General features: G+C 27.9%; 3 protein-coding genes across 12 annotated transcripts; 1 reads left to right on the top strand and 2 right to left on the bottom strand.

Moving 5' to 3' along the window:
- Positions 1–132: 132 nt before the first annotated feature.
- On the bottom strand, positions 133–6,274 carry Su(z)12 (Polycomb protein Su(z)12). The gene is made up of 9 exons (XM_034334289.2): positions 6,054–6,274; positions 4,491–4,537; positions 3,866–4,049; positions 3,673–3,764; positions 3,384–3,576; positions 2,950–3,315; positions 2,576–2,874; positions 2,246–2,499; positions 133–2,173 (listed from the first exon to the last, which is right to left on the bottom strand). The coding sequence occupies exons 1-9, from the start codon at positions 6,151–6,153 to the stop codon at positions 1,138–1,140; spliced, it is 2,571 nt and encodes an 856-aa protein (XP_034190180.2). The 5' UTR covers positions 6,154–6,274; the 3' UTR covers positions 133–1,137.
- A 531-nt stretch (positions 6,275–6,805) lies between these two features.
- On the top strand, positions 6,806–10,691 carry GluRS-m (putative glutamate--tRNA ligase, mitochondrial). Of its 3 annotated transcripts, none has more exons than XM_034333847.2 (9): positions 6,806–6,958; positions 7,435–7,669; positions 8,067–8,262; positions 8,340–8,554; positions 8,671–8,893; positions 8,991–9,151; positions 9,231–9,394; positions 9,454–9,611; positions 9,680–10,673. In XM_034333847.2, exons 1-9 carry the CDS (start codon positions 6,904–6,906, stop codon positions 9,758–9,760), a joined length of 1,488 nt encoding a protein of 495 aa, XP_034189738.2. In that variant the 5' UTR covers positions 6,806–6,903; the 3' UTR covers positions 9,761–10,673. The 3 variants fall into 3 exon arrangements, with proteins under 3 accessions (XP_034189738.2, XP_034189739.2, XP_034189737.2); XM_034333848.2 differs by having other exon boundaries at positions 6,825–7,279; positions 9,659–10,691; XM_034333846.2 differs by having other exon boundaries at positions 6,827–7,279; positions 9,680–10,670.
- A 2,380-nt stretch (positions 10,692–13,071) lies between these two features.
- Positions 13,072–22,763, bottom strand: LOC117608549 (diacylglycerol kinase eta). 8 transcript variants are annotated; one of them, XM_034333830.2, is made up of 23 exons: positions 22,486–22,763; positions 21,916–22,120; positions 21,505–21,641; positions 21,323–21,414; positions 21,115–21,245; positions 20,672–20,840; positions 20,494–20,596; positions 18,316–18,638; positions 17,919–18,233; positions 17,566–17,717; positions 17,249–17,492; positions 16,788–17,170; positions 16,391–16,716; positions 16,251–16,290; positions 15,999–16,163; positions 15,526–15,753; positions 15,252–15,354; positions 14,905–15,174; positions 14,551–14,845; positions 14,144–14,473; positions 13,967–14,062; positions 13,771–13,902; positions 13,072–13,654 (listed from the first exon to the last, which is right to left on the bottom strand). In XM_034333830.2, exons 1-23 carry the CDS (start codon positions 22,522–22,524, stop codon positions 13,364–13,366), a joined length of 4,569 nt encoding a protein of 1,522 aa, XP_034189721.2. In that variant the 5' UTR covers positions 22,525–22,763; the 3' UTR covers positions 13,072–13,363. The 8 variants fall into 8 exon arrangements, with proteins under 8 accessions (XP_034189721.2, XP_034189719.2, XP_034189720.2 ...); XM_034333828.2 differs by having other exon boundaries at positions 15,999–16,290; positions 22,486–22,762; XM_034333829.2 differs by having other exon boundaries at positions 15,999–16,290; positions 18,316–18,635; positions 22,486–22,762.
- Positions 22,764–23,628: the final 865 nt, after the last annotated feature.

Below are 23,628 nucleotides of genomic sequence, written 5' to 3'. Positions count from 1 at the left end.
ATATTACACTTAGGATAAGTTAATTGTAATATACTAAATTTCATCCACAAGTTTGTCTGAGAGAACGACAATCGGCAAACGAATTATGTTAACTAAAATTTTTTCAACGCATAAGTGAGTACAAATACTCAGTTGAAAAAAAATAAAACACTAATTGGCGATAGTCACTCTCACATTCAGATTTTTCTTGCTTCATAAAGGCACTTTTATATAACACTTCATTCCTCATTTTTTGGGTAAAACTTATAATTTACAGCCTCAGTTTTATATGGAATTAAATTTACAAGGTATATCTGAAGTAATTGTACCAAGGTCCCATCTTTCAAGAGATTATGTACTAGCTTTTCTAATTTCGTATTAACTTTAGACATTAAATTCATCTATCAAATAATTTAAATGAACATTACACAAGAACTACAATTGTTTTATCGTATAAAAGAATAAGCTATCATATCTAAGTATGAATTCAGTGCCCTTGTTTTCTGTAATTCTGTTTTTAAAATTGTAAGTATACGAGGCAATACAATTTTATTTAAGCAAATAAAAAGCTTTAGAAAATTGGAAACATAAAAAGCATTATTGACTAGACCAAGAAAGAACGGGTATATTATATTTTTATGAAATTAGGTTTTCGATTACGTATGTTCAAAAAAATAAATTTTTTTTTTTGTATCCACATTCAATTATTTCCAAATTTTAGTTAAAACTATGGGAATTGTTTACATTATTTTTTCCTTTCTTTTAAAATTTGTTGCATACTTCATTTTTACAATTACAATTTTCAAATTCATAGAAAATTCATCTAATGGCTAGAGCAATGATTATCAAATATTAGCTAAATGTCAATCATCCTAATTATAATTATATTCTTTGCAACAAATACCGTACAAACGCGTGCGCAATTAGGTTTCTCTCGGTTAAGGACAAGTGTAGGAGAAGGAAGATGCTTCCCATCGGACTCACCGTTATTTTTTATGTGCAGAATAGGTAACTTCCTATCATCGTCTCCCACGCTTCTTAAACCACTAAATGGCTTCTTCCCCTACACTTCTCTTACATCTTCATTTAGCCGACAAAAGCCTTCGTTGCACGCGGCTGTACAAAAATGTACAATTAGTAGCGTATGCATACTGATTACTAATAGCTACTTCCACTTTGGGGTGGTTTTTGGTTAGCATTACCACTATTTGATACTGGATCCAAAATCAATTTTCTTCTATGATACTCGGTAGTCGCATTTTCACTGGCCATTGACTTTCGACGTAAAAGTGTCGTATTCTCTGAAATCTGAATTATCGAATTTGTACTTTTACGCCGAGTTGGTATATCACTCGCTTGTCTTCGTCCTATTTCATTTTGATTGGATATCCCATTAGTGATTGACACTGTTGTAGAACTTTTACTATTAGTAGTATTCGTTATACAAACTGTAGAAGCAGTTTTATTCGCACCGCTTTGCATTGATGTAAATGTATTAGCATTTTTATTAATAGAGTTTTGTATTGTACTATTATGATTTACAGTCTTATTCGATGTTGTCGACATCATGTTAGCATGTTTAGTAATAGTATTGTGGATAGATACCGTTGTTTTCACGGATTGCGAATTTGGTGAACCAAGAGGTAAAGAGGTTTTACGTCTTGCATTAGAATTTGATACGTCACTATTAAAATTTACTTTAGCAGTTGTACTATTTTGTTTAGTATCTAAAGATGCATGAAAACCTGAACTAAGCCATTTTTCAACTTGAGCTTCGTGCGATTTTTGTAAAACTTTTCGAATATCACTATTTTCACCTCCTTCCTTCATTATCTCTTGTAATTTTTGAATTGTTTGATATAAAACCACAGGGCTAATTAAGCCAAAATCAAACAAACTACACATATGTAGAACAAAATTACGATACAAATTTTTCATGAGCAATTCCTTTCCTTTAGTTTCTAGAAACATTTGGCAAGCCAATGGTATTTGACAGTCTCCTACATAGCCATATTTCATAACGTGTAAATTCCACATTTTCATAAGTTCTTTTTCTCCTTCGTTTACGTCTGTAAAATCATCGATCATCATCATCGTTTTAGTTTGCAACCATTTTGGATCGTTTTCTCCTTCAGAATCAATATCCATTTCTTTTGGATATATAGGCAAACATGTGACAGTATGATGATATAATCTAAAAAAAATTTGCATGTTATATTTCTTTGATTGTATAATAATTGGTAAAAGATATATTTATTATTTCTACCTATTATGTCCTGTAATGTAAGGTCTTTGGCTTTCGTACTCATTTTCATCAAGCTCCAGAAATTCTGAAAGACTTGGTTTAGTTCTTTTTGGGCGACATACTAAAATATTTGTTACACTTGTACGTCTTGTTGGCCCTGTTCTGGAAAAAGCTACGCTAGAAGGTTGTGATATCAATTCATGAGGGCTTCCTGCATAGGAGCCATCATAGCATTCGTTTATTGCTACATCTATACGAGCACCTTGTGGAATTGGCTATTAAAATAAATATGATTTATTTTACAATAGTTTTGTAAAATTAAATATGACATGTACTGTAATGGACACCTACCACATATGTGAATGTAAATCGTGAATGACATAGTTTTAAGTGTTTTAACAACGAATAGAGCTTTCCACAATCTAACGAACACCAAGGGCAATGTAAATCTTCGCAAGCTTCTGTTTGTTGACGACTATTATTATTGTACAGGAACTGGTAAACTATTTGCTGAGTACCCGTAGAAGTGTCCAACTTTTCACTGGGTGTTGTCATTCTTGAAGAGTTAAGAGGACTAGGTGTTGGCAGTGTAGAATTGTTATTATTGTTAATACTACTATTATTATTTGTGGAAGAACGTTCTAGACCAGCTAAAACAAGGATATGAAATATAAGTTATATTTTTCATCTCGGATTTACTTTCATACGACGTAGAAATAACTTACTATTTACTGATCGATTTTCTTTATTATCACCGTTTGGTGCTGTATGTATCGGAGATGGTCTATCAACTAAACCAGTACTCGGTTCAGTCGTCCAATTAAGTCGAAACTTTAATGTTGGTCCTTTGCTAAATACTTCAAAAGGACCGCATTCTTTGATGTCAGGTACAGACTCCCAAGAGCTGTGCTTCTTTGGGCTAGATCGAATATTGGTTTGTACTTCTTGTAAACCTAATTCATAATCGCCATCGGTCAACAAACATCTATTATGTTTATCATATACTATCAGTTCAGAACCATACAATTTTACTTCTTCTCCTGAAGTTTTAATTGAACCAGTAGAAGACTTACGACGTTTTTGAGCCGGTTCTGAAAAATCAAAACAAATACTGTGAAACTATATTATGTAAATTAATATATGATAAGGTTTTACCTACCATCTAAATCACAGTTATGCATAAGGCAGCCAGTATTTGATGTACAATAAACTCTAAGTAAAAGCATATAGGTCTTTGCTACATGACCATTATTTAAACTGAAGCTCTCATTAGGTATAGATATAGTAGGTACTTTTGGAGGTGGTTGATTTTCACAAGGATTTATTGGAACTTCGCTTGTACCAACAGAAACCTGAAATAAAAAATAATTAAAACACTTGTAGCAATAATTATTAGTTTTACTTATTTTGGTTTTTATTAATTACTAAGTTTAAGAAATCATACTTGCCTGCATAATTGGTGAACTCACATCTTTTCGTTTTTTGTGACATATTTTCAACAACAATGTTTCTACTTTTACTGGATCTTGAGGTATTTCAACTAAATATCATTGCATTATCGTAAAATAAAATTTAATTAATGGAATTGAAACTTACATATAATTAATATAAAAATTTTAACCAATTTTGATACATGTTTACCTTTCTTATCATAAAAACCTAAAAAAGTAAGAGTCATATATCCACGAACACCTGGGTTTTCCTCTTGTTTGTTTTTTGACATTAATTTTTCCAATATCATGTCAGTTTTAAATCCTCTTCGAGACTTATGACTTCTGGACATACGTTGCTTCATGTAAGTTAAATTTCTATATAGAAATATTGGCTAAAAAAATTACATAAGGTATTTAAATATAAGCATATAAAAATGTGAGACAGAAAACAATCAGTAACTTCAAAAATCTATAATTTATTAAACTGAATTTAAGTTAAATTATAAAATAATAAATCTGTATACCTACCATGTACAATTATTAAAAACAAGTACATAGAAAGTATCAAAATATTTGAATAACTATAATTGCAATGTATTGAAACCATAAAAAAATAGTTCACTAAACTGTTGGTACAAAAACCTGCACCCAATACATGTTTTCGTTCGCTTCTTGTAATTATAAATAAATATTTATCATTTTACTTTTTATCTGGGATGTACATTATATTAAAACGTTAGAATATTCAGTTAACACTTTGAGGATAAAATAAACTATAAATAATTATAAATTAACATATAATATAAAATATAAATTAATTGATTTTTACTCACTGAAATTTGGTTTCTTGTGCGTAAAAATCGATAAATCTGGGTTGGCTCTGAAAAATAATATAAATACATTATAAAATAAAAAATTAATAATACAGATTAAATATACATTTAACTATACATAATATATAAATTTAAATATTATCTTTATGAACATAGTTATATTTTATTGCATAATAAAGTGGATAGTGTAATTAAGTTCCGCTAGGTGGCCCGTAGGTTAACGTCGTTCTCGAAAGTGAAAGGATTAATGGAGAAGCTTAAAAAGCCGAATAGAGAAATGTACAGCCGATCCTTCAGTAGGTTAAACAGGGAGGTGATGACACGGTTTTTCTTGTTTTCATACGAGAAGCCTGCATGTTTTACGACGAAGCAGGTTAAACCTTTCTGATCCCTTAATTTTCAAATCGCATGATATTAAATCAACAAAACATTTTTAATATTATATAAAAACTTAAAAAAATATTATGGATTAGTTACATTCTATAGCTGCATATTTTATGAAAGTGAAAATTATTGTGTGAATTTTAATTATAAATGTAATATATGGAAACAACGTACGAACGCTAGCAGAATTTACCAGTATTCAAATTTAAATTACAAATGCATTAAAGGGAATTGTGAAAACTTACATATCGGAAGCCTCGAATACATGACACACCGACCATTAAAGTGTTAATAAAAATTATAAATAAAAGAATAAATGTACAACTTAAATGCAATCATCCATTAATGTAAAAATATTAACCTAAAACTTTGCAACCAAGAGTTTTAGCTGACATTTTAATACAAGAAATATTTAACATAGATCTTAGATGTTTAATTTTTATTTAACTGTAGCTTGACAATTATTGAATTGGCTGGTTTACAATTTTTTCTGTTTATTGCTACAATTCAATTTAACACTTATATTATGTTCATCCTTTTTCTTTACTTATAACAATTTTTATAAAAGATATTACACTATAAAGAGTGGACGAAAAGTCGCTTTACCCATCATAACTAATACAATATAAGAAAAGTAAAAACTTATAAATTCTCAATAGAGTGAAGCGATTTTTTTGGCCACCCTGTAAGAATTTATGTCAACTTTAATTAATATTCTTGAAATATATATTTTTATATTTCAAATAATATTAGTTTATGTGATTTTTGTAACAATTTAAAAAACGTGTAGTCTTATCAATATCAAAACAGTATTACACGTAAAAAGATTGATAATATTGAAAAAAAATTAATGTAATAATATATACAATCCTCTCGTGTATATTAAATATATTTCATTCAATCCAGGTTTATCTAACTAAAAAACTATAAACATGATAAAAGAATGACAGGTGTCGGTATGAATTGACGTAAAAGGAGGGAACGAAAAGTAGCGACGCGAGAATCGGCGCTTGGTACATTCTAAGCAAATGGGGTTATGTACGATTACAGTTAACATTGATAATAAATATTCACAAGAAAAGCAATTGTTAGCCGTTCAATCGTTAAATTTCTTGATATTAACTGATATTAAATCACGACAAAACATGGAAAAGGAAAATTATATCTGTAAATTCTTACTTTCGAAGGCCTGCAGGAATAGCTCATGATCTGCTTGTATTTGATCCATTCGAGGACCTCTTTGTCCATCCACTTCTTTCTCCCGCTTTTTCGGCGGCATTTTCACGTGATTTGTTATTAAATATCCTAAGAAAACTTATTTTGTCACGTGAAAATACAATGACAATACCCGCCCCGCGCGAAATCTGCGGCGCTCAGCCTGCAACTAAAGCGCACTCTTATATCACTATTAATTACTAACACGACCAATCATTTGTTTATCAGCGCCAAATGTAAATGCCTTATTGTAACAAACGTATATTATAAATATATCCTGCTATTATTATATTATTTATTGATATTAATAGTATAAAGACAAAAAAAAATTAGTATAACTTTTATATCATTTTAAGCATTCTTCTTAACCGATGTTTATGATATATATTCTGACAGGTGTCATAACAAAAATGTATACATATGTTATAATCTATAATTTAAAATATTCTTTATTATATAAAGAATAATTAATAATTTTATGCAGAACATATTTACTTCGTTTTAGGATTATTAAAATTTTCTAAAATTTCTTCTTTTATTTTTATGTCATTTCATTTATTAATTAAATTTGTGTTTATTTTATCTACAAAATATGTGAAACTTTAGTATATAAGATAATATGATTAAATATAAAAACTATAAATGCAATTAAAGTATTGGAAAATATGATACAACTGTATATATATCTATACAGAAGAATACAATATGTATTTGCATTATATACATTATGTGCATATTTATACACATAACTTTAAACAACATTTTATTAATATAAAGATTAGTGAAATTCTTTTTTAATACTTTTTTTGAATTGATGAAACATGGAACATGTATCAAAAATAAAAATACTGGTTATTCATCCATCGAACGTAAGCGAAAGCGCAAATGAATTATACGCTTTCAATAACCTATTCCCGTACATTTTCGTGTTACAAGTAAATAGTGACCTTAAAAATTAGATTACTTTTTGTTGATGCATTTCTTGAAGTTATATTTTACATTTCCGTACTGTAATTTAAACTAGGATAATTTTTTACTACACTTAATGATATTTACAATAAAATTTTAATTTGTTTTATATTATAAAAACATGAAATATAACATATTTCGTATTACAAATGTACAATTTGTGCAGAAACGGTTTTTTAAAAAACTTCAAGTAAGAGTTAGATTTGCACCTAGTCCAACTGGTATGTAAAGTGGTTATTTAACTTATGTCTTTTAACAATTTACTGTAAAATAAATTTGGAGCTGTATTAATTTTTATTCTATTATTATAAGGGACCTTGTTTTTTTATAAACAATTTATTGCCAATGTATATGAAATATTATATTTTATTTCTAGGTTTGTTACATATAGGAAGTTTACGAACTGCATTGTATAACTATTTATTTGCTCGTTCTAATAATGGCTCATTTATCTTGCGGATCGAAGATACAGATCAAGCTAGATCTGTACCTGGAGCAATAGAAAAAATTGAAAATGATTTATTGTGGGCTGGGATTATACCTGATGAGGATCCAATAAGAGGTGGACCTGTTGGGCCTTATATACAATCAAAACGACTTGAAATATATAAGTATGTTGTCTAAATGTAATGTTTTTTTTATATATAAGCAGAAGTTGGAAAGATTATCTTTAAGAACTGTGAAGAGGTAAGGAATATTGCTTCCCATTTTTGCTTCTAACACATACATTTATTGCTACTACTATGTTAAAATAAAATAAAATGATCACTTATCACTTTGTTCTTAGAGATAATGCTACAGTAATGCACTAACCCAGTCACTGTTGTATTTCTATTAAAAGTAATGCAGTATTAAATGAAGGATGGTATTTGAAACTTGCTTTTATGCTGCTAAATATTTTTTAGCTTATTTAAGATTAATCTTCAAATTGTCTTTAATATATTATTTAAATTATTTACATTCTTAATATCCAATTAAAACTTTAATGCACAACTCATTAAATTATAGGGAAGAAGTGCTTAAACTAATAAATAATCAATCTGCATATTACTGTTTCTGCACAAAAGACAGATTGCAGTTATTGAGAAGAGAAGCTATAAAATGTGGACAAGTGCCTAGATATGATAATAGATGTCGACATTTAAGTCAGGATGAAGTAAAACAAAAACTCAATAAGGGAGATCCTTATTGTATTAGATTTAAAGTACAGTAAAATACTATTAAATAATATTATCTTACTTAACTGTAATTTCATAGGGTCATTCTTGTACATCATTGCAGTTATCTTCTGGGACAGAAAGTTTTGATGATATAATATATGGTAAAATAGAACATGATATTGCAAGCAGGGAAGGGGATCCAATTATTATTAAAGCAGATGGTTATCCAACTTATCATTTTGCAAATGTTGTTGATGATCATCTGATGGGAATATCCCATGTGCTACGAGGAATTGAGTGGCAAGTATCCACTCCCAAACATATAATGATGTACAAGTAAGTATAATGATTACTCTATATTCACATCTCCTAAATTTCTAAGTTTCTAAAAGTTTTGAACATTATTTACTATTTATTTTAATAAAATTTATGATAAAATTCTATTTTTATAGAGCATTTAATTGGACCCCTCCAGTATATGGACATTTACCATTAATACTAAATCCCGATGGAACAAAGCTATCAAAAAGACAAAACGATATAGACATTGCATATTTTAGAAAAGAAGGGATTTTTCCATTAGCAGTTCTAAATTTCGTTATTCATGCAGGTGGTGGTTTTGATAACAAAGGTGGAGCTTATTATATTGATAGTTATGAAGAACTTATTAAACAAGTATGGTTTTATATTAAAGTTTTAAAATATTTAAAATTAAACATTAGAAAAAGTTTAATAAATCATCTTATTTTATTCTATTTTTGGATTGTTTCAGTTTGATATTTCCAAAATAAAAGTGGCTTCTAATAAGCTTTTATCTGAAAAGTTATTAGAATTTAATAAGTTAGAAATATCGAAACTATTAGCAAATGAGAAAAATAATAAATTTTTAGTTGAAAGAATTAAGAACCTAGTCATGGAAGCATTTCCGGAAAAGTATGGAATTATTTTTGCACATACTTTTTGTTATTATTATTATTTAATGCTTATCAAATATTTGAAAACATCGTTACAGAAAAATTGATGAAACTTTGCATTTAAATGATCATCATGTAATTAAAACATTGAAATGGGCACAGAATAGAATATCTAAGTTAAGTGATCTAGTATCTCCACATCTGGCCTTTATATGGATACTTCCAACCACATCTGTAGATAAAATTCATTCAGAATATTCAGGTATAATTTTTATTTTTTGGACTTCATTATATAATAAAACTTACTATTTTTCGTTACAGACGTACTTAAAATATTAAAGGACAAATTGCTTGAAACTGATGCTGAACATTTTAACAAAACATGGATAAATAGTTACTTAAAAGAATTTGCTAATGAGCATGGAGTTCCATTTCCAACATTGATGAAACATCTACGTCTTATTGTTAGCGGTTTAAAGGTAAATATTAAATATTGCAATTATTAATTTCAAATTATTTTATACAGCAAGAATTTTTATATTTTTAGGAGGGTCCGCCAGTTGGTGAAATGATGGAAATTTTAGGAAAAGATACTATATTATTTAGAATAAATCGCTATATTTCCTGAAATTAAACATACCGTTAATAAATTTTTCCATGAGCAATATAATGAAATTTTATAGATATAACATCGAATAGAAAATGTTTAAATAGAATAAAAAGCTTAAATATCTAGTCACTTTTTTTAATGAAGTTTATGGAACACCAATCTTTTTTGTGTATGTTGAAAACCATCAAACCATTATGTATATATAAAATAGACCACTCTAAGTGCCATCAATTTGTCTTTAAAGTTATTAAATATATACGTTTTTTTTATTATTGCAATAATATTTCTATATTAGTTTGATTCATTTTAACACAAAATGTACAGTTTTCACGATGTACATTAATTACAGTTGTAAATATGACGAATATACGTTTAAATAATCTCAGACAATAATTACAGACAAAATATTAATTCAAATATTGAGTATTGGACAAGGATTAAAACGCGTGCATAACTGTAATATTATTTATTTTTTTTAAGTATATTGAAAGATGTTGGATATACATAGAAGTACATAACAATCAAATATTTAACATTATATAATACTGTAATATTGTTACCTGAATATAACTTTGAATTTCGGCTATAAGTAGTCTTAAATGAATATCACATGCAAGTTACTTTTCTGATTGACTATTATTTACAATATCAGATACACAGTTTGGAATGCATAATACAATTTTGTTGTGCATTATAACATCATGTCAGTTAATGAAATACATTCAAGATTAGAAAATTTAAGAATAGGCACTTTTGTCTTTGCAGTTTTATATTGAAATTAATTAATTCTTTTATATATATATACATCCATACATACATATACACGCATTTACATAAAAGAGTTAATTAATTTTTGGGATTTGAATTGAGCATATATAATAAGATTCAAAAAGACAAGATTACAAAGTACTACATCAAATTATATAGTTTGGAAAAATTTGTTGTTATATTGCCAACATTATTACTTTATAGTTTTTATTCTAAAAAGAATGGCTAACACTAAATTAATATCAATTAGATGGTTTCAAAAAATTAAAAAATATGATATACCATATGCTGCTATGTTGAGTTATTGATTTCTTTCTTAATATACTTTTAATATTTTTAGTTTATTGATTAATAAAGTTCAATATGTTTCGTAAATTATTTGTACTACTAATCAAAATGATAAATGATAGGTATTGCTAAGCTGGATAAGCTTCAATAAGATTACTGATATTTAGTAAGAAGAATTTTTTTAATTTCATTGTTGCACAGCTGTAAAATTACATCACAAAGGAGGAACTATATAAAAACATCTGCTTTTGTTTTATATGTAAATACATTACCTAGTGATATACAATAATGTAAGATAACAGTAAAAAAGAAAAAATAATTGTAACTTTGTTACTTGTAAATTTTAAAAAACCACACTTTTTTTGTAGAGATATAGAATTTTTATAAAAAAGAGTAAACTCATACATTTTTTTGCTTAATTCTGGTTACACAATCATAATTTATAAATCAATAAGAAATTAAACCGTTTTTAACATGGAGATTATGCAGATGTTATTACATAGCTTAATATTTGGATATTTAATGACTAGTAAAAGTTATGAAAATTAAATAAATATATATATATATATACACAAGTAGGATTTAAACACTGTAATATATAGTGTACAGATAATTAAGAAGTAATAGATTCTGATGCCATTTCTGCTCTAATGATTCAGACAATAATAATACATCTTTGAAAGATAACAATTGTCTATTTGTGTCTATAAATTAGTAGTAATAAAAGTACTGGCAATAGCCATTAGGTAGTGCAATACTATTAGTTTTATGTGCTTATTTATAAGAAATTATCTTCTACTTAATAAATGTACTATTTAGAAGAATTTCATATATTTAAATTTTGTCAATCGCGCCTTCCTACTTTGCCTTTATACTAATGGCATCCTCTTCAAACATACTTACATCTTAAAAATTTGTTTTCTCTTTCTTTTCCAGTAAATTTGTACATGATATTTTTATTGCCATTGGCGGGTGTTTTACACACGTTCTTTTTACTTTATCATTGTCAATGTCATTATTATCATTATCATGATTGTTAATTTATTTTTTCAATTGTTATACAGAGCGGTGCACGTAACAGTTACAAGTAATAACTACTTTTGAAGTGTAATTAGAAAAAAAAATGTTGCAGGAAGAAGGTGAATAGTTCAAAATGTAAATATGTACATATATAGTTCTATTTAAAAAAATAATGCAATCGTTAAAATGCAAAAAATGTATGATCCTACAAATGTAATACTATTTGAACCATTCATCTGGTTTTTTTTTAACGTTGTTTTCTAATTATACCACAAAAAAGCTATGATTTGCAACGGTTACATAGTTTACCCTGATCATACTGATTAAATCTCACTTTCATTAGATATTGTTATGTATTAAAAATGTTTCTTTGAGTATAATTCAAATGTGATAAAATACTGTAAGTACGAAGTATTGAACATAAAAAAAAATTTCAGAACATTTTACACGTATACAGTGGGATATATATTGTAAATATATGTATGATTAATTTTGTATGATTAAGCACATGTGCACATATATGTATATGTGTATATACTTTATATAATATAGTTTAATATAGATTATGTGAAATTTTAAATATAAACATAATAACAATTGATTTTAGTTTACTGTTAACATTTTATGCACACAGTTGTATTAAATTTAAATATAGTTTTATTTTAAAAGTATCTTGTGTATATATTGTGTATATATATACATACATACAGTACATACACATTTATACTTTTACGTAAAAAATTAAAGTCACATCAAATTAATGTAAATTGCAAATAGATTGTACTTATATAAATTATATAATTGACAATACTTATTTCATACCTAATATTTAGAATGTAATTTTTAAATATATTAATACTGTTTTAAGTAAACTTAACATAATATATTCCGAAATTCTAAATATTTATCAAATTTATCATTATTTATCAAATGTAAAAATTGTCAAATAAAATGCATAAACACGTATTTCTAAACTTATATATGATTTACATTAATACGTAATTTTTAAAGTCTTTAATTTTTGTACAATATACAAAGGAATAAATATAAATGATACTGTTAATTAAATTACTTTTTAATAAATTATTATACTATTAAAATTTTACTCATTTTATAAATGCATAATGAATAATTACGTTTGTGTTGTCATTGCATTTAAAGGTATTGTATTAAGTATGGATATAGCATGCTTAACATGAAGTCAATTTAACAATTTGGCACTAATAACATTATTTTGTCACGGAGCAGTGTAGAAAATAATTTTTTTTTTTTTATAACACCGTTACGTCACAGTAAGTGTCCCTTTTTATCAGAATATCTACATTTTGTTTATATTGCATATTTAGTATTACATAATGTTTGCGATAACAGCGTAAATACCCACTTATTTTTCTACTTTCAAATGATTTCTGTGCACCAAAAAAATGTAGTATCATTAATGTATCTCCGTAATTCTGTATTTTCAGATAATTATTAACTAATATAATATATTATCTATTGATTGTATGATTTATACTTTGAAATATTGAATTAAGTGTCATATAACTAATTATTTAGATCATTAATAGCTTGCAAGATTCTTTTAACGTGTCCTACTTTAGTAATACCAAGTTCTTTGAGATCTCTACGGGCTAATGATAATAATTCCCTACCTCGTATATCATGAGACACGAATTTATCAGTATATTCAACCAACTGTAGACTTTCTAGCCAAGTGCAAACTTCTTGTACTCCCCATGTAGTAACTTGTTCCCGAACAGGGTGTGCACCAGAATTACCTCCTGAACGTCGGAATTTTAACCAAAACAAACCTTTGTGTCGATTCTTTTTATCTCCCTTTTAAAAAATAAAAAAACATTGATAAATTCATATTACGTCGATTTCAGTACATATTGTACATATTATATCAAATACTAGTAATCAAATAAATTTACAAATTTAAAAACATATACCTGTTCATCTGATGGTAAATTTTGTAAGTATACTAATCCTGTACCACCTTCATCAAATGTACATTTTTTTAATTCTTGTTCCATACTGGCCAGTGAAAAAGATAAGTTATTCTCCAAACCTTCTCGTAATTTCTGTGTTATATAAATTGAAATATTAGTAAACTTTCGCAAAAATATAAAACTATAAAATATTTACCAAATTATGTGCTTTATCCCTAAGTAATTCGCACGAATCTTCGTAAAGTTGTCTTGCGCTTGATACCAATTCTGTTACAACCGGCCTTAAATTGTTCTGTTAAATAATATTTGATGCAATTGATTTGTATTTATATTTAAAAAATATTAAAAATTTAATTATAACAAAACTACTAACTCCCTGTAATATTTTTCCATCTGGATGAACTTGTTCAAGTGCCTGGGCTGTTCTTGCTGCGACTTGATACAAATCAGCTTCCAAGCTTGGATGTGATATAATAAGAAGCTTCACCCATTTAACTAAAGTTGTAACAACTTCAATAAAACCCAGTAAAATATACATTTCTTCTTCGTTCAAATGTGATGGTTTACCGATTACTGGTAAATGAGACTTTGATTGTGATTGCAATTGTAATTGTGCACTGTTTATGGTAGACACTGAATGGGATATTGCATTAAGTGTATTGCGTTGTTTTTCCTCCCATGTTTTTAAAGATGTTTCCAATGCCTGCATTTTAAAGTCTATATTGTAATTACTTTTAAACATGCATACACCTAACGGTATCATCAATCAATGTTACTTACTCGATTTCGGTAAAGCATTTGCATACGATTTTTATGTATAATGCGTATAATACCGGGCCTCTGAATCCATGCCTCACCATCAACTTGTATGGGTACTCCTTCCTCTCCCAAAATATTAATTTGAACCGTTTGACACTGTGCAATTCTATGATGCTGCAAATTAATAAGTCGTGATGCAGCCATTTGAACAGAACCAAACACAGCCACAACTTCTAATATGCGATCGTCAAACGAAGGCGCTAGAAACAGGTCTCCTTCTTTCGTGCCTCCCCAAAAATTTGTGCCACCCATAAAACTATAATAGAATATGATTTAGTAAAGTATAAATATATATAATTGTTTCTGTATTTATACCTTGGAATGTTTAATACAACGATTCCTTGTAAAGACGGTAATGGTATACGTTGACCATCACATTCTAATTGTACTCTTTGTTCAAGATTTTTATATGTTTTTTGTAACAATTGTTTGGATCCTAACACACCATACCACATATAGTTCTTTGCCCGTGATCGGCATTTCTCAGGATGTTCTTCTCTTTTATGATGAAAATCAAGACTAATTTTTGCATCTATACCAATTCCAAAATAGTTGTTCATAACACAACGTTCAAAGTAACCTTCCCTGTATTAATTAAAGAAACAATTAATTCTATATATGATATAGACATAATAGATTTAGTTAGTTTCAATGTAACTCACATCAAAGTTTCATCAGGATCCATTAATGGTGACACTGCTGCACAAAGTGCATCTGCATTTGCAAGCAATGCTTGACTAATGAGACCTGTTCCTCCACTGACATCTGCAATTGGATAATTTTCATTAAAAAAAAAATATCTAAAGCATGTTAAATACGTATTAAATAATTTAACAAATATCTATAAAAATGTTTAAGTTGACTATTTCGCATGATTCTAATTACAATACATATACAGAAAGATATATACTGCAAAAAAGCGAAACGTTTACTTACTTGGCCACATAGGTAACTGAACTAAAGGATTAATAATTGGAAGTTTTTTAACATCTTCAGTTTTGTCAACAGATTTTACTCTTTCATGGCGTAAACTTGCATTGGAACCATCAAATCTTGCAGCTGTAGCAGCTAAAGATACTACTTCTGATGCTTTTATCAAACTTCCACTGCTAATTCGTCGAGTTGCTTGCGGAGAAAAACCTGATTCTGGTAGCTCTACACTTACTAATTATTTATGAAACCGATTAATAAACACATAATAAATAATTTATACACTAAAATAAAAATCCTCAACAATAAGAAATACAACTACAATGAAAAAATCGGGGATGGAAATGCAGAGTATTTTATACAAAAAAGGATATGTATAAGTTATAAAGTTATTGCTTATTTAATATTAAGCAACTAGGAAGCATTTTCGAAAAGATTACTGGTCTATGAATTAATGTATGAAATGTTCGTTTCCTCACATTTTTCCATGCTTTCATCATTATATCGTCTTAAATACGGACTCATTTTATATCCTCCGTCTGAATCATGTTGACTTTCAATTGATGCCGATGGACTAGGAGGATTAATTATAACACTTATCGATGGTGGAAAATTATTAGGTTTTTCATTTGTTGTAGTAGTATCTGAAGAAACATTAAAGCAACATACAGGACTTAATAAATCAGACGTTTTGCCATCTCGAGAATCTTTTAATTGGTTAATATCATTACTGTTCTGTCCAGATGATCCTATGTTATGCTTGCTTTTATTCTAATGGAAATTAATATAAGATTTAAGTTATATCTGTGCACATTTAAAATAAAAACTATATAAATGAAAAAAAATATATATATCTAAGTAAACAATTTACCTCAGTTTCTATAACAGAGTTCTTTGTTGTTTGCTTTCTAAATGATCGTTTAGCGATATCATTGCCTTCAACGAACTGAGCTATGCTACAATATTTCTGTGGTTTTTCCATTTGCTCTGGCTCAAGACCCTCTCTTACAGAGTCATATTTTTCTCCAATATTTGTGCTATTCACATCTTGTCCAAGAGAACTTAAATCATCGTTTAAACTTTCAGAATTTTGTACGTCGCTAGGAAGTATGTCTGAATTATCAGGAGAATCAATGTGCCCGATATCAGAACTATCAGACCTTTTTGTAGAATCAAATATGTCGCTATTTATACGAGCTAAAATAAATACATCAGAAAATTTACAAATTTTTTTTTATAATTATCTAAACTTTTATTGATACACTTACCAATTTCACTTTCACTATTTCGTATCATATAATTCTTAAAATCCAAAGTATCAGAAATTGTACTATCTGTACTAATGATACTATTACTACAGCTACCTCTATTTGTATCAGTTTTAATTCTATTTTCAAATTTCTGAGTATGTTCTGGGGATATATGTCTAGATTGAAATGACTCTGTGTCAGGAGAAATGATAGTATCTTGCATAGTAGCATCATCTGAAGGCGAGCTCGTATCAAAGGTAGTTCTTGTAACACTAACTTGAAAATCTGAAGAAATTTCTATGTTATTAGATTCAGATAATTGTTGATCATTAGACACAAAATTTTCTATTTCTTGCTGATTGTTCATAGACTGAACTGTAGGCATATCGAAATCAAGAGAACTGAAAGCATAAGTCAATAAAAATAATTTTCATTTTCTGTTATTAATTTATATATGATGTCAAAATTAAGGTACCTACGCTTGTGGTAAATTTTCACTGTTTCGTCTACTATCAGCAAAACCATCGGGAGCGGGTAATGTTAATAGCTCTTCAGGTTGAGAATCTCTCCTAAGATCAGGTATCGGACTTAAAAAAGCTACATTAGGAGTAGGGCTATTACATGTTAAGTTATCTATATTTTGTATAGAATCTATTAATGGTTCAATAGATAAATTATCAACATGGTCCACTTTTAAACCAGGAATATCCAGTTGTTTTTTACCTATAATATATATTTTTTTATTTATAAAACCCAACAATAAATGATCAAAAGGATTATCGTTATATAAACTTACTTGATATTGAATTTAACACAGTACTATCATCTAATGAAATACTTGTATTTGGTATCTTAGTAGTATGTTTTGTGTCTGTATTAATTTGATCATCCATAGCCACTTGGGCATACTCCACTAGATGTCTTATTATCCGTTTCAAACTATTTGCTCTACAATTCAATAAAGATGACTAAACATTTTATTCAGTGTCCCAAGATAAGTACCATTTGAAATAGCACTTAAGCTACTGATTCTAATAATAGAAATATACCAGACAACGTAATATTTAGATAAAGCATCAATTTCAAATGTTTATGCTTCTAATCAAAAAATAAATTAAATACTAATGAATCAATCAAGGTGTAATGTACCTTGATATTACACTTTCTTTTTCCGTAAGTTGCCTTGTTCTTTGAAGTCTTTTTAAATTTGTTATGTCTTTTTCTGGCTTTTCTAGCACTCCTTTCTCATAGCTATCAGGTGAGACAGAAATGTCAGTATTTAAAGTAATATTAACGACGTCTTCTAAATGTTCAGTTAAGTAACGTTCTTCTTTACATAATGTTTGTAACAATAAATCAAGCTTGTTTTGAAGTATTTTACATTTATCATCCATTTGTTGGTCCTCGGAGTTTACATTCTCCCTTATATATGTTGCAAAATCTTTTACTGTGTCGCACAGAATTCTGTAAATAAAATTTTTCATCTCATTATTTACCACGTCATATTTAATATACTACAATAGTGTATCCTTTGTAAAACACTTACCTAATACTAGACATAACTACGTTTTCCTGATCTGACTCCAAAATGCTTGTTAGGTGAGTAATAACATTATTCTCATATTGATGAGCAATGTTTGACTTTAACATCGTATTAGATGGACTTAACTCATTTTTTGGGCATGGTAAAGATATGCTACGTTCAAAAGTCATGATACTCCATCGATCAAGCATTTTTGTGCCCGCCTTTTCATATTTTTCTAACAATTGGGGTAAATGAGCATCATCATCACAAGAGGACCCCCAACCCAATACACGTGCCAAATCATTTCCTGTTCCCAAAGGTAGCACTCCAACTTGACACTGCTTCTATTTTAAATTTTTATGTGAAAAAAAAAAAAAAAATAATTATATTAAAAAATTTACGAAAACATACATTAAAAAGTAGATAACAATTATACATGTGTATAAAAATCCCAAAGTTTATGTAACAATTTATTACTGCCATGTAAATAATTATTTGATACGTATTTACGTATTTAGAAGGCAAAAATTATAAATACGAATAAATTACATAAGCTTTAAGAAATAATTTCTATTACTGAGTATGAAAACTTTTATTTCTTATACAACATACATTGCAAATAAGCAAAGCAATAATGAAACATTCAGAAAGAGATTTTTGGAAAAGAATATATTGTATAAGTTTACCAAATGCTTTTCAACATAATCACCATTTACTGCAATACATTTTTCCAACTGCTCAATCCACTTTTGAATGCCATTAAAACAGAATTTCCTGAGTATCCAGAGTACCAGAACTTTATGCTTACCGAAATAAAGATAGAAGTTTCAATTGAAATAAACCTTGTGGTAGAATGTCTCCGTGTAGTGTACAGGGAATTCCAATATAACTTCTTTAAAAATTTGAAAAGAAAAAAGACTTTCAACTTAACTTTATTCTCTGACTCAAAAATTGATGAAGGTAATAAAAAAACTTCATTGATTTCCAATATTTGTTGGTTAAAAAATGTAATTTGGAGAAGGATAAATGTTTCTGAACAATAAACATATTTCTTAAATTACAAATAAAGAATATATAAAAAAAAAATCATAATAGTAACATTTCATCTTATAATAATAAATATTCATACTATTTATTTAAAACATTCAAGAATTCTAAAGAAATGCGTGCTTGTTTTACACTTACCATCTACAAATAAAGTTAATGAAGCTTCACGCATACAAAGAATCCTAATACCAAACACCAGTATCATCTGAAATAAAATTATAAAAGAGACACGCCATGCTGTGGAAAATATTAAAGCTTTCTATTATTGTTCACTTAATCCTTCTGTGATACATAAATAATCTGTCTGATTATTTATAAACAATAAACATGAAACCTTAATTAAAAGGAAAGTAATAGGTGCAAAATATATAGAACTCTTTAGAACCTATCTTTTTTTTATTAAAACTTTGAAAAACATACAAAATATATACAATAATCCCAAACATATCAAAATAACTTTTTAAAACAAAATAATATCCTTCATTTCCTCGACCACTTCAAACACTGAATGCTAATCCATTAGAGTATCTGTGGGAAAAATTAAATTGGCAAATACTATAACACCAGTAATATACAAATTTAATTTTTACAACTGTATTAAAACAGAAGCATAGTAAAATTTCTATAACTATGTTAGAAATAAATAAAAAATGAGTGACATGGATACTATAATTACTTATTAAAGGACCAAATGTTTCGTTAGTTTTAAATGTATATTGCATTTTGTATTAGCAACAAAACATTAAGTTAAATTTTAGTAAAAGTAAACTGTAAATTATTTATTAATTGTAACAAGTAGAATATTTAATTATTTATATATTGACTAATTAACATAAGTCACACCTATTTCACATGATTCTGAATTGTACTGAATAGTAATTGAATCTGCACAAAAGGATTAAGCAAACTACAGTATAAAAATATATGAAAGGATATTATAACATTCTAAACAATCATAATAAAATGTTCATGCTGATGTATGTGCACATGAACAAATTTCAGTATAAATTCTAGAGAGCATTACAACCCCTACATAGCATAACCATATTTAATATAAATCTCTCTATATATATACAGAACGTGATTAAAATTGAAATTCATGCAATTAGTTAATATTTACAAAACCAAAAAATCATGTAATTTCCTACTTACATGCATCCCTAAACGGTCAATTTCCGAAAGAACCCAACCAACAGATCCATCCCCGCTGCATACCAAAATCCGAAATGGATCGAAATGACGAAATAATCTCAACCTATTTTATAAAAAGTTATTAATACATAAAAGTTAATTAATATGAAATTACCAAATAATTTACAACAAACCTTACCCTGGTCCTGGTCCTCCTTTTATAAGATCAAATACTTGTGCTGGATTTAATAATTGTTTGAATCTTCTAAGAAATTTAACACCTTGATTGTCACCAGATTTACTATTTACAAATACTAAAAGTGGACTGCATCCAATAGGTCTAGTAGCTTCCCAAGCTTCATCGCTACCTATTGAATATCAATGTACACCATTTAAAATTAATCTAAAATATGTTTATTACTTTCCACAGTAATGAATAATACTGTATTTCGAATGATTGTCAGCTTGAAACCTAATCGCAACTACTAAACAATTTTGAAAAAACAATACAACAATAAAAGTGTGGAGTTCAGGAAAATTCCCGGCAAGCCGAGGGGTTTTGGGATCGTATTTCCCAGTAAAAGTTTAAGTTTCACTTTGCTCCTATTAGATGTATTATCACAATTTTATGAATAATGTTACCTATACTATGCAATGCTGTCGGAGGAACTACACTCAATTTAGCTGGTCCTAATGGACATTTAACACCTATGACAGGTCTACATGCTGTATGTACTGTAGCTCTACACCATAAACATCTCCAATCTTGAAGTCTAAATAAATGAAGTAAGAAATGAATAAAAACTTTATAAACTAATTAATACACGATTGCTATAACAAGAATTTATACCTGAGTACAGAGCCACAAGTTTTCTCACATACTGAACATTTTGAGGACACAGGTAAATTGCCTTCCATCCACTGATGAGGCATAGTAATGTTCTAAATAAAAAAAAAAAATTGAATTTTACTTACATATTATTATTTGCACTTGTTTGTTTCTATAAGTTGAATTATATATTTTATACATACCCCATCTTGGTCCTCAATAATGTCCTTACCAATGGATGCCAATGTGGTCCACTTGCAATTATTTATTGCTTTTATACTACATCGTTTGTGAACCTTATATTTGCATATTTCACAACTCAAACCATGAGATGTAACACCTATGATACACGAATTAATACTTACGTATTATTTCTAATATTAATATCTAGAAAGTAGAAATTAATAATAAAATAAAAATTAATTGAAATAAATTAATTTATACAATTTAATAATTATTTCTTTGATGTTTCTGAATGTTACAAGCTGATACTTAACATAAAAGTTGCACATTTATTTGAAAAATAAATTTGATTTGTTGTAACCAATTTTAGGAAATTGAAATAATTAAAATAATAAAAAATTATAAATGAATGAATCAATATTTATATTTACCATAAAGAGCATCTCTGCAAACATTACAGTATGTTGGTCTTGCATGACTTGTTGCATACCAATGATGATTACCATTTAGCATTTCGGCAATATCAGAATCTGTTTGAGGACGATTCTCTGTTACTGTTCTTATTGCATTCAACCAATCTTCCATTTCTTGTCTACTTTCACCACAGAGAACCAATGATCGAAATGGAGTTATCACCTAACAATGAATATATAATTTGTTATTACAATGCAAACATTATAACTAAAATGATTAAACTAAATTTACACTTTATTCGATAACTTTTTACTGCTATAATTAAATGCATGTATTTCAAATTACTATCTTCAACAAAATATTTATGAAACAAGTGTTACATTATTATATGATAAAAATAAGGATAAGATGCATTGTTCTCCAATGCACAAAGAATTAATTGCCTATAACATGATTTATTATGAAATACTATACAGATATAACAAATACAATAATAAGTGAAATATTTAGACTGAAACATTAACCATCACATAAATCTATCAAATTAACCTCGCACACGTATTTTTTGTCGTAAAATGAAATATTACCTTGAATCGAGAACGAGTTCTCTGTTGCTTTGGTGACATTTGAATTGTAATTTCAGACACAACATTTGAATGCGTATGATTTGTACGTATCTTGAACAATTACAAACATTACATTTAAATAACAAAAAACGACTTTTGAACATACGAAAAGTATTATAGGAAAATGCATAGACCATCGGAACAACCAAAGCAATAGTTGTATGCGCGATGCTCTTTTCTTCTTCTTCAAGCCATTGCTGTGTCCTATTTTCCATGGCGCATGTCATGTCACCTCGTTTATAAATAAACATCTAAACGAAAACGACATACATTATCGTAGCCTTATTATAAACATAATTTCTTTCAACAGCATTTTTTTCTTAAAAGCCATTTAGTGGAAGAAAGTAATTCAGAAAACGCAGAAAAAGAGAAGGAAATACCTATTCAATGTTTAAGGGTCGAGCATTCAAAAAGGGGTTCAATAGTACCAATATAAATATACATATATTTTACTTTCAGATATTGATTATATAATTAATCTCAATTTCGAAAAAGGTAGTGTTTAAAAACTTACGGAATTTATTAAAATCAATAAGAAACGCATTTATAATTAAACGTAAAAGAAATTGGATTGATTATATCTAATACACACAGTTTATGATATTTATTTATAATACAATAAAAATACTATATTTTACAAATTTATTTAAAGAATTAATGGAACATTTGTATTAACATTAAGTAAATTGCACTAAAATGTATAAGGTTTCTTATGCTTGTTATATATTCATTTTATATGCAATATAAAATAATATATAAATATAATTATACATGAAACAACTTATACATTATATTCTTCAATATCAAAACTTTAAGCAGGAGAATAAAGTGATTAAAAAATTACAATTAAATAAACACTTCAGGGAAGAATAGAATCCCGCCGTGACGGCTTACGTCGATCGAGCGCTCTTTTTAATACATTTTCAATCCGTTAGTGGCGCAAATATCACATTTTTCTGATGATAAACTACTTGCTGATTAGTTCTCGCATGTTTCCGATAGATGGCGTTCCCTTGTTTCGAAAAATCGATCGGTAAGTTGTCGAGTAGTTTGAGCCATTTTCGCATAGATGGCGCTAGGATCGAATTTTAAATATTTTAATTT

Source organism: Osmia lignaria, chromosome 2 (genome assembly GCF_051020975.1).
Source record: "Osmia lignaria lignaria isolate PbOS001 chromosome 2, iyOsmLign1, whole genome shotgun sequence".
Classification (NCBI taxonomy): Eukaryota; Metazoa; Arthropoda; class Insecta; order Hymenoptera; family Megachilidae; genus Osmia; species Osmia lignaria.
This window is presented reverse-complemented; position numbering and strand designations above follow the sequence as displayed.